The 10,869-nt window shown below is 36.8% G+C and overlaps 3 protein-coding genes across 6 annotated transcripts; all 3 read left to right on the top strand.

Moving 5' to 3' along the window:
• Window positions 1–282: 282 nt before the first annotated feature.
• On the top strand, window positions 283–2,610 carry LOC105162837 (protein SENSITIVITY TO RED LIGHT REDUCED 1). 2 transcript variants are annotated; one of them, XM_011080999.3, is made up of 2 exons: window positions 283–502; window positions 1,574–2,610. In XM_011080999.3, exon 2 carries the CDS (start codon window positions 1,645–1,647, stop codon window positions 2,491–2,493), a length of 849 nt encoding a protein of 282 aa, XP_011079301.1. In that variant the 5' UTR covers window positions 283–502; window positions 1,574–1,644; the 3' UTR covers window positions 2,494–2,610. The 2 variants fall into 2 exon arrangements, with proteins under 2 accessions (XP_011079301.1, XP_011079293.1); XM_011080991.3 differs by having other exon boundaries at window positions 1,549–2,610.
• Window positions 2,611–4,674: 2,064 nt separating this feature from the next.
• LOC105162822 (ubiquitin-conjugating enzyme E2 34) lies at window positions 4,675–8,850 on the top strand. Of its 2 annotated transcripts, none has more exons than XM_088880830.1 (10): window positions 4,675–4,910; window positions 6,017–6,200; window positions 6,549–6,603; window positions 7,313–7,351; window positions 7,478–7,541; window positions 7,658–7,719; window positions 7,814–7,853; window positions 7,994–8,021; window positions 8,133–8,251; window positions 8,409–8,850. In XM_088880830.1, the coding sequence occupies exons 2-10, from the start codon at window positions 6,144–6,146 to the stop codon at window positions 8,680–8,682; spliced, it is 738 nt and encodes a 245-aa protein (XP_088736956.1). In that variant the 5' UTR covers window positions 4,675–4,910; window positions 6,017–6,143; the 3' UTR covers window positions 8,683–8,850. The 2 variants fall into 2 exon arrangements, with proteins under 2 accessions (XP_088736956.1, XP_020548647.1); XM_020692988.2 differs by having other exon boundaries at window positions 4,689–4,910; window positions 8,160–8,251.
• A 219-nt stretch (window positions 8,851–9,069) lies between these two features.
• On the top strand, window positions 9,070–10,643 carry LOC105162802 (uncharacterized). Of its 2 annotated transcripts, none has more exons than XM_011080920.3 (3): window positions 9,070–9,754; window positions 9,949–10,026; window positions 10,101–10,643. In XM_011080920.3, exons 2-3 carry the CDS (start codon window positions 9,955–9,957, stop codon window positions 10,515–10,517), a joined length of 489 nt encoding a protein of 162 aa, XP_011079222.1. In that variant the 5' UTR covers window positions 9,070–9,754; window positions 9,949–9,954; the 3' UTR covers window positions 10,518–10,643. The 2 variants fall into 2 exon arrangements, with proteins under 2 accessions (XP_011079222.1, XP_011079237.1); XM_011080935.3 differs by having other exon boundaries at window positions 9,918–10,026.
• Window positions 10,644–10,869: the final 226 nt, after the last annotated feature.

Raw genomic sequence — 10,869 nt, 5'->3', positions numbered from 1 at the left:
TACATTTAAATAGTGTATGATTCATGTATTACACCGTAAAAAAAATAAAAAATACAAATTACTTTAGAGGAAAAAGGAAAAAGGAAAAAGGAAAAAGAAAAACAAAGTTTAGAACAATAAAACAACACATCAAAACTGAAGAGGGTCTGAACGTAATTTTACGAATTGATTAGGGATGGATTTGGAGCAGATTAGGGAAAATCCATAACCCAAATCCGTCAAGATTTTCTTGGACCCGTTAGAAACGAATACAACTCTTACGAAGATTGCTAGGGCGAAAAATGTCTTCTTGCTACCCCTTAAAAAGCCCACGCGTTGTTGTACAATAACCTTCAAAATGACAAACAAAAAGCAGAAAATTAACCCCAAAAATTCTCTGCTGCCGCAGAGTTTCTCAAATCAGAAATTTCCATAAAATAATAATTCATATATATTCTGCGAGGGGTTCCGTGATCGTTTTGGCTCAATAGTTGGTTTGATTTCGCCGACTGGATTTCTGGTGGTATGTGTTTGTAGGTTTATGCTTCTTTTTCCAATTGTGGTTGGGTGTTGAAATTGAAAATTATTGATTTGGTTATTTTTGGAATTTTTATTTTTGTGTTTTTCCCATTTAGTCTTGTAGTTGGACTGAGATTCTTTTCTAGTGATTATTGTACAAGCAGTATTATTTAACACGGATGAGAGATTGAACAAAAGGGATGCTGAATTTTGTGCAGGTGTGGCAGTAAGCTATATACAAGTAATTTGTGGATAAGTTAGAAAGAACAGTATGAATTTGGTTTTAGATTGTTTGGTTCGTTTTGTTATTTCCTTGGCATGATTACAAATGTGAATCTGGAGGTATTAGGGTCTTACCTCATTCATGCATTATCCAATTTAATAATTGATGCGGAGAAGCAAAGTTATCAAGAGAAGAGTAGCATGTAATTTCTTTCTATAATGATAAATCAGGTTGCCGACGAAATTGGCTCTTCATAGTTTGATCATTCGGGATGAGTAGTAAATTTTTTTGAGTGCATCAAATGTGGTATGCTTCTCGAGAGCTGTGACCAAAATAATGGAATAGAACATGTGATGCTCTTCAACTGTGATACAGAAAATTGGCAGGTTGTTTTCTAGAATAAGCGGAATCGGTAAGGTTTAAGTCGTGCTGCTTCATTGGGTACAACCCTAAGTGATGAGATTAAATGGATAAGAGCAAATCAATTTATAATAAAGTGAATCAACCAAGTTACAAGTAGATCAAATATAAATTCATCAACCTCCTAATCAAGTTCTGCTACACACTGTGATGTTGCCCACTTTTGGTTTTTTATCTTAATTGAGAAGCGATGAATTTTTTTTTTGTTGGCATGATTTTTATGTTGAACGCGCATGTTGTTTTACATGTTGGACATGGATCCATATTTTGTCTCATCTGCCAAAATGGTGAAGTGCATGAATATTTGGTTCTGCCATATATTGTATAGTTCAGGTTGTTTGCATACGTAGTCAGTGAGAGCTGTATATCCTCTATGCGTTTTAGTGATTTCTGAATGCATATATAAGGTTTTTTGCTGTTACAAAATTCAAGTTTGGCATGCTCGTGGAATTGAATGCTGCTGCTCCTCTCCTGGTTTGTGGAGGAGTCCATTCCCTGTAACTATGTCTTCTTCTGCGAAAATTCTCTGCCCCCCAAAAAATTCTGCTCCAGCAGACGATTGGACTGTTGTCTTGCCGCGTCGAGGGAAGAGGAATTGTAGTTCTCACAAGTTTGTGATTCCAGCAAAAAAAAAAGAAAAGCAACCTTGGGCTCCAATAGATGTTGAAACAGACACCAAAAGAGAATCAAAATTGATGCAAAAGATGCAGAATTATATCCAGAAACTTGAGAATACTGATTTCTGTCTTACTTTCTTCGACCAAATGCAAAGTCCTGAAATGACGAGTAGGTTTCTCAAGGCCTTGGGTTCAGAAGAAAAGATGCAGATGGTGATATATGGTATTGGTAGCATTGAATCATTTGAACCCCCTCGATTGCAGCTTAGTCTTGCACTTTTGATGAAGAGGAAATTTGATTGGATTGGAGCAATAGAAATATTCGATCCGATAATTTCTTTGACTGAATTTAAGGTCTTGACATCTCTGGGTTGTTCCGTGCTATCCATCAATGAGCAAGGTCGCCGACTGGCGCAAAAACCTACAATGTTCTTCATGCCGCATTGTGAGGCAGAGCTGTATGACAATCTCTTGGAAGCAAATTGGAGAGTGGATCGACTGAAGCGGCTTTTATTGTTGGGGAATAGTTTTAGTGCATACGAGCAGCATGTATCAATCTGCAAGAGTTTAGATGTTGCCAAGACAAGGAAGCATATCTTGTCTGTCAGGAGATTCACTGAAGAGTTTAGGGTCAATACCTTTTCTGATGATTCTTTTCGAGCCTTTCATGGTTCAAGTTGGCATTTTTTCAACCCTGTTACTGAGGCAGAATTGCATTTGGCAAATGACAGTTGAGTTTTCAGATTATGACGTTGATTTATATGGTAGGCACAATTATACTCTTAGCCCTTGTTTACTTCGGCTCCATTTGGTTCGTGTGATTAGGTATTATACAATTATTTGTCATGACTATATGTTTGGTTAGTATTATTACAAGCAGACGCAGTCTTATTAATCACAATGTTTGGTATTGTGAATTAAGCCTATTTAATTGGTATAAGTAATCCTACAAGTTAAGATTAATAATTTTTTTTTTGCCTAATTTACCTTTGGACTCTCTCCTTTCTCTCTCCTCACCGCCACTCTCTCCCCTCTTTATCCCATTTTCTCTTTCTTTTCCCTACGACTTAACAGACCATATCCTCCCATTTTCTTCCATCTTTCTCTTATCAAAATCCAACGAATAAAATAATAATTTAAAAAATAATAATAATTTAATAATAAAATATAGTAAATCTATATATACTTGGATTAAAATCGGTGAAATTGAATTGGTACTGCCCGAATTAAAAAGGGGGGATCTTGGCATGTTTATAAGATTAGTGGAATATCCAAGGACATTGGTGTAAACTTCCAATAGCATTAAGTAGCTCCCATATGAGTAATATATATAAGTTTTTTTATTTATTGTCTTACAAATTTCAATTGCATCAAACAAAAAAGTGCCTCAATACTCTGGAGGCATTTGAGTGAATTCTTGCAAATGTAAATCATGTCATCTTCTTGTTTGGTTCACTATATAAATAAATAAATTCCTCAATTAATAACACATAATCAATTCACTATAATTAATTGAGGACATAATCAATTCACCATAACTAATTGAGGGTAAGCCAGTTACGAAAGTACCCACTCTTGAAAAGCACTAATCATATTAGAGACCTTGAATCACGTACGAAGGCCTATAAATACCGAAGAATAAATGAAAAGAAGAGATCTAGTACAAGTGTGCTTTGGTTATTGACATATTGTCTTTTCCCTCCCTAGTGTCATATGTGGAAAAGGAAGATTTAAGCATTGAAAATAAAAATTAAAATGAGGAAAGAAACAGTAATTAATACTATCTAACACGCAGAATATTAAAGAAGGGAGGTAGCCCTCGACTCTAGGTTAAACTTCCCCTACCTCTAATAAATCTTAATGTTGAGCCCTGGTAAGAGGTCGAGGGCCAACAAACACCCCCCACGAGGTGTAATCTCGACCCTTCTTCCTTTACAGAGAGTCTTTTGTCTTCAAGGGTCATGAACAAAGGTATAAGATATGTGAGAGAAGATGCACTTTGTAAAAGAGAGGTAGATAGTAGAGTCTCCCTCCACAAGGACATAGTGTTTTCTCAATCTCTCCTCTCCATAGGAACGGGTAGGTAGGAGGAATTCAAAGGGTGGAGAGGTCTCTCAATTCCCCCCAAATTAGCTAAGCAGGAGAAGGTCAAGGAGTACCAAGCTTTTCCACTCGCTGGCCCCACCCTGGCAAAGTCTATTCGTACCCCATACATTGGATAAAGTCATCCAGCCAAAAGTTAAAATATTGAATATAACTGAGTGTAATAAAATTAACAATTCTCAAGACCACCTAGATCATTTTATTGCCAAAGCTAATCTGCTGAACATAACCGATGCCATGACATGGTTTAACTAATTGCCTCCCAACACCATCAACAGCTCTAAGCGGCTCGCTTGATGCTTCATGCATCATGTTTCCACTTTAAGAAGGAAAGAGCTCAAAGATCCAATTGAAGAAGGAAGGAAGATAACAAAAATACCATTAACTCTCAAGTTTCAATAGATAGGCGTATGACTATATAATAGAGGATTTAAATGCCAATTATTCAAAAATGAAATTTACCAAATAAATTCCTCAATTAATGGTAACCACATAATCAATTCATCATGTAACAAATTAAGATTAAATCAATTACGAAACATCCACTTTTAAAAAATACCAACCACAATAGAGATATTAAATGACTTACAAAAGAGAGAATATGCATCATCATATTTCATGCCGTTTAAATACCAAAAAGAAGAAAAACAAAAGTTTAGAACAATAAAACAACACATCAAAACTGAAGAGGGTCTGAACGTAATTTTACGAATTGATTAGGGATGGATTTGGTGTAGATTAGGGAAAATCCATAACCCAAATCCGTCAAGATTTTCTTGGACCCGCTAGAAACGAATACAACTCTTACGAAGATTGCTAGGGCGAAAAATGTCTTCTTGATACCCCTTAAAAAGCCCACGCGTTTTTGTACAATAACCTTCAAAATGACAAACAAAAAGCAGAAAAGTAACCCCAAAAATTCTCTGCTGCCGCAGAGTTTCTCAAATCAGAAATTTCCATAAATTAATAATTCATATATACTCTACGAGGGGTTCCGTGATCATTTTTGCTCAATACTTGGTTTGATTTCGCCGACTGGATTTCTGGTGGTATGTGTTTGTAGGTTTATGCTCTTTTTTCAATTGTGGTTGGGTGTTGAAATTGAAAATTATTGATTTGGTTAATTTTGGAATTTTTATTTTTGTGTTTTTTCCCATTTAGTCTTGTAGTTGGACTGAGATGTTGCCTTTCCTTGACCCAGTCTTTTAAGTGATTATTGTACAAGCAGTATTATTTAACACGGATGAGAGATTGAACAAAAAGGATGCTGAATTTTGTGCAGGTGTGGCAGTAAGCTATTTTTACAAGTAATTTATGGATAAGCTAGAAAGAACAGTATGAATTTGGTTTTAGATTGTTTGGTTCGTTTTGTTATTTCCTTGTCATGATTACAAATGTGAATCTGGAGGTATTAGGGTCTTACCTCATTCATGCATTATCCAATTTAATTACTGATGCGGAGAAGCAAAGTTATAAGAAAAGAGTAGTATGTAATTTCTTTCTATAATGATACATCAGGTTGCCGACGAACTTGGTTCTTCATAGTTTCATCACTCGGGGATGAGTAGTAAATTTATTTGAGTGCATCAAATGTGGTATGCTTCTCGAGAGCTGTGAACAAAATAATGGATTAGAACATGTGATGCTCTTCAACTGTGATACGGAAATTGGCAGGTTGTTTTCTAGAATCAGCAGATGAACAATGGGTATGGTTTTAGTCGTGCTGCTTCATTGGATACAACCCTAAGTGATGAGGTTAAATGGATAAGAGCAAATCAATTTATAATAAAGTGAATCAACCAAGTTACAAATAGATCAAATATAAATCCATCAACCTCCTAATCAATTTCTACCACACACTGTGATGTTGCCCACTTTTGGGTTTTTATCTTAATTGAGAACCGACTTTATTTTTGTTGGCATCATTTTTATGTTGAACGTGCATGTTTTTTTACATGTTGGACATGGATCGCATATTTTGTCTTATCTGTCAAAATGGTGAAGTGCATGAATATTTGGTTCTGCCATATATTTATAGTTCAGGTTGTTTGCAACGTTGTCAGTGAGAGCTGTATATTCTGTCCTGGAATTGTTGTTTGTCTTTTCTTACCATATGACATGACGATATTGTTCTATTTGATTTGTTGTTGAAAAGGAAAGAGGAAGGACCTGCTCTTCAGGTTTTATGATTAAATTCTGTTCTACAAGGGCAAAATCCGATTTTGGTTGCGGATAAGGATCTCCAGGGATTCTTCATTTGTTTGTTAATTTACCGCTTAAAGATGGCTGAAAAAGCATGTGTGAAGCGCCTCCAGAAGGAATATAGAGCACTCTGTAAAGTGAGTTGTCTTTTACTTATGGAAATATTAAAAAATCTTGGGCATATTCCTTAGTTTCATAAGATCTGCTTGTAACCATTTTCCTGTTTAGTTAAAATTCTGAAAATATTTAGTAGGATAACTTCGTGATTACTTGTGGCAATATTGATAATCACAGTGCTGCCTGCCGTGAAACTTCTGTGTAGCTTAAAACACTCTACTTTTGTACTTGAGTCTTAAACACTGCGCTGCCCTGCTTTTTTTATTACTTATCATGCTGTGGGTTGATGTTGTGATCTAGTTCTTTGGAAACTGAATACTATTTAGCTGACTGTATTATGGTGGTCATAGTTTGTTCATGCATTTCAGGAACCTGTTTCCAATGTGGTGGCACGTCCTCTTCCAAACGACATCCTTGAGTGGCGTAAGTTGCTGCCTCGCTTATGTTCATTGCATTTGTTTGATTGTGCGATGTCCCATCCTCTGTTCGTGATTGAACAATTCATGTATTTTGATCATAAAAAGGTAGATCTTTTATGTGTCTATTTGGATCATTGGATGTTCATGTCACTGGGACAATGATATTTTACTTAAGGTGCATGCACTTTTGCTTTAGTTTCTCGATTTCTCTTGCTTTATTTAACATAATTATGGTTCTTACTTCTAACAACTGCTGCATCAATCCTGCAAGATCTGCTTAGTAAACCAGCATATGGGCTAAATGTCTAATCCTTCTCCCAATCTCCTGTATAACCTTCCAAGTGCATTGTGATTGTCTTTCACGGAATACAAACTTCTTTTCTCAGACTTTTGTGTGAATATGTGGCTGGCTATTATACGTGTCAAGTGGGGCATTTGTTTTTTTTATGACATGCAAATCTCATTTTGTTTCTTTCTTTTTCACAAAATTTTCAATATGAAGATGGGGCAGTTGATATCTTGTGAAATCTCTCATCTCATTAAAGGACTTCTTTAGTTGGCCACTGTTGGAGTTGCACAGATACATTAATTTATTACCACTCTTGTGTTTTTATCATGTCAATAGACTCGGACAGCACCTATTTTTTGTGTTGCCTCTCTTCTGTTCTTCTGCGCTATCTGCTAAGTTAATCTTTTGCTTAATTCTTGGTCAGATTATGTTTTGGAGGGAAGTCAAGGAACCCCCTTTGCAGGTTTCTTCTTCTGTTACATGTTTGCTATGTGCATGTTGATCTCTTACATATTTCAAATTTGAGATTTTATTTTAATACTGAGGTTGGTGCTACTTTGTGTTTTGTTTTTATTACAAATCACCCAAGGTGGATATTACTATGGAAAGATAAAGTTTCCACCAGAATACCCATTTAAACCTCCAGGAATCAGGTATTGTCAGTTCTTCTCGAACATTGTGGTTTTGAAGCATTGTACATGAGGTTTCTTGGTTGCATGATTTGTTCATGCTATATAAGGTGTTTATGATAAGTATACTTCCTTTGTAGTATGACTACTCCGAATGGACGCTTTATGACACAAAAGAAAATCTGCCTCTCTATGAGTGATTGTAAGTTTATTTGACTTACTTCTGACTTGTCAATTTCTTTTGCCTTCTCCGTGATTTTCTTGTTTCATTCCACTCATATCGTGTCATTTCCCAGTCCATCCAGAGAGTTGGAACCCTATGTGGTCTGTCTCAAGGTATGGCATTATCACCGTGCAAGTATTCTCTCTCTCTCTCTCTCTCTCTATATATATATATATATATATATATATCTTCTTTTTTCTTCCTTTATCAGTCTTAAGTTGTTTGTGTTGACATCTGTCATTATTCCCTGCAGCATATTGACTGGACTCCTCTCATTCATGGTGAGTTTCATGTTTATTGTTTGAGTTAGCATTGCGTCCTTTGTATCTGTGTAGAAAATAATTTCCCAGGTTCAAGTTGAGCTAAATGAGATTCAGATTGTGTCTAACCAGATGGTGTTCATGTTCCATTGTGTTCAGATGGACAATAGTCCTACCACAGGCAGTGTTACAACTACCGAAGAGGAGAAACAGAGGCTTGCAAAGGCTTCGCTGGCATTTAATTGTAAAAAGTGAGTCCTGCAGACCAAATGCTCCTTTTGTCAATGCAAATAGTATAACAACTGAACAATATCTATGTTGCTTTTTTACGATAGACCACTCGTGCCATATTTACACTTAAACCTTCTTTGGACGGGCAACTCACATTTTCCCTTTTGTTCGCCACAGTCCCACCTTTAGGAAACTCTTTCCAGAGTATGTTGAGAAATACGAGGAACAACTATCAGCAGAGCAATCTCTAGATCAGGCAGCGCCAGCATCTATTCAGGAAGAAAATTCCCAACCCTCTTTGAAGAAGCGCAGTGCTGAGGAGGTGCGAAATGAAGAAATCCCAAAAGAGTTGAATAACCAGCAGAGGCAGCGGTCTTCCCCTGCCTGGCTGTTGTTCTTGCTAGTTTTCATTTTTGGCATTGTAATGGCCCTCCCTCTACTTCAACTTTGATGCATAGGCAGCAAAGAGTGAAAATTTTAACTGTGCTTGGGTTGCAAACGAGCATATTGAATTGTGAAGTGAGAGTTATTATATTTCGTGGTGTCCTTTAATTCTCATGTACCTAAGCGGGATTTGTATACGGTGGTGCTAATGAGAATCTGTTCGGCATCCGTCTTATATGATCTCCTGAATACTGCAATGTTGTTCGTCAGATTTCAATTTCGTGGGCTGCATGTTTATGTAACCCTAGCTTCAGCAGTATGTCTTTCACATCCTCCCAGAAACCACCCAACAAAAACACTTGAAAAAGATGTATGTTGTACCAGAAAGAAAGATCTATATAATACTTTCTTTTCTGCTCTTTTTCCCGACCACTTGAGCTCTCGTTTCCCTCTAACTGAACTGAAAAGAAGGAAGAGAAGAGATATTCATGGGAGCCTCCGAGACATGCGGCTTGAAATCCTCACCTTGTTTGTAGACATTATAATATTATAGTTGTATCGGCTTTTGATTTACTTTACTAGACATTATCATATTATAGTTCATTACAACAACTTGCTTTTGTGTGTATATATATATATACATATATATGTTGACTGCATTATACATGGTTCCCATGTTTCCAGATGTAGCAGAAAAGGGCACTCGTCATTTCATGGAGTTAATTAGAAGGTTATTATATCATTTGTCTATCGTATTTCATACTTAATGGCTTCATAATCTTTGATGTGAAAGCTCCGTAATTCTTTTTGTTAATCTCTCTCTTTTCTTAAAGTTCTATTATATTGTTCCTCTCTCTCTCTCTCTCTCTTGTTTGCATTAATTTTTGGTTTTTCCATAGAGAGCCTTTTCCTTATTCTATGCAAACGTTAGTGGTAGCTTTCACAACCTAACCAACTGCCAAAAGTTTCTTTAAATTCTAGCGCAAGCTCATGTGGGGGTGATGAGGTTTAGCTGGCCTTTACATTTCCGACATACCAAAATGGAACATGATGACAAACCAACAATACATTGATAGCAAAGATCGTCGTTTTATTATGTGATTTGCTCTTTCTGCAAAGTCAAGAAACACTACTCCAAGGTAATAAATTAAAGGTGGCCGGCCGCCCTATATTCGCTCTCATTTATTAACTTTTATCAGCCAACATTTTTCTGATTTTATACTGACAATTCGGGTGTTGAAACAATTGCCAACGACTTCTGTTTTTTTTTTTTTTTTTCTGATGGAGTAAGTATTTATGAAGGTATGCCATTACTTTTCCTGTTGATGTCCAGGCAAGGATGATCAACCAAGGACATGAATCTGCAGATTACTGCGTCAACGAGTTTGATTACCAGGAAGATTTCACTCGGGTTCGTATTCCAGCCTGTTAAAACTTTGTCTTTCTGAACCCTGCATCTGATTTTACGTTCACGGCTCCTTTCAGTTCTTGGAAGAAGCCAGGAATAATGCTTTCAAGGGGATCTCAAACACTGCCTGCCTCGGACCAGCGCGAGAAGAACAGTTTGATGGGGAAAAAAAGAACAGGAAATCATGGAAAAAATCATTATTTTCCTGGTTGAAACCTGACAAGAAAAGTAAGTCCACTAAGGAAGCAACGAACAGCACCAAGATTTGTAAGGCCAGGCGTGGTTATGTGTCGGGTCCAGTTGAGCCGACTGGTTGTGGCAGTGGCGGTGGCATTGCTACTGGCAGAGCGAAGAGGGCAGCATCAGGCCCACTAACTGGTCTTTTCAGTTCAACAAGGAGAGTGGAGGAATATGAGGTGCCGTATATGTGTCTTGGCCAGCTTAATAACACCCAGAAGCTTCAGTCTTATGGACCTGTTTACTTGGTCACATAGCTAGAGATCAAGAAAATTAGATGTTTAATGTCTTGTTTGCATATTTTAGGCTGCTACCAGATCACGGGAAGATAGAATGTATAAGGATTTTGATGTTTCGGGGAAGTTTATCGTAGTATTTCCACATGAGACAAGAATTCTTGAAAATCTGATATGCTGGGGATTCTGTGCTGAGAAACGAAAAATGCAATCTTGAAAAGTAAAAGTTAAGCACCTCGAGTAAGAAATTATGAAATGAAGAATAGTAAGAGAATTAATATACGTAACAGCTGCAGAATTGTTCCGGATCTGCTAAGTATATTTTTCTCATTTTATACCATCAAAACGCTGTGCAGTCATCGCTGTAAATCCT

Source organism: Sesamum indicum, linkage group LG1 (assembly GCF_026168435.1).
Source record: "Sesamum indicum cultivar Baizhima isolate 11 linkage group LG1, ASM2616843v1, whole genome shotgun sequence".
Classification (NCBI taxonomy): domain Eukaryota; kingdom Viridiplantae; phylum Streptophyta; class Magnoliopsida; order Lamiales; family Pedaliaceae; genus Sesamum; species Sesamum indicum.
Note: the sequence above shows the minus strand (reverse complement) of the source record. Positions and strands in the feature narration are given on the sequence as shown.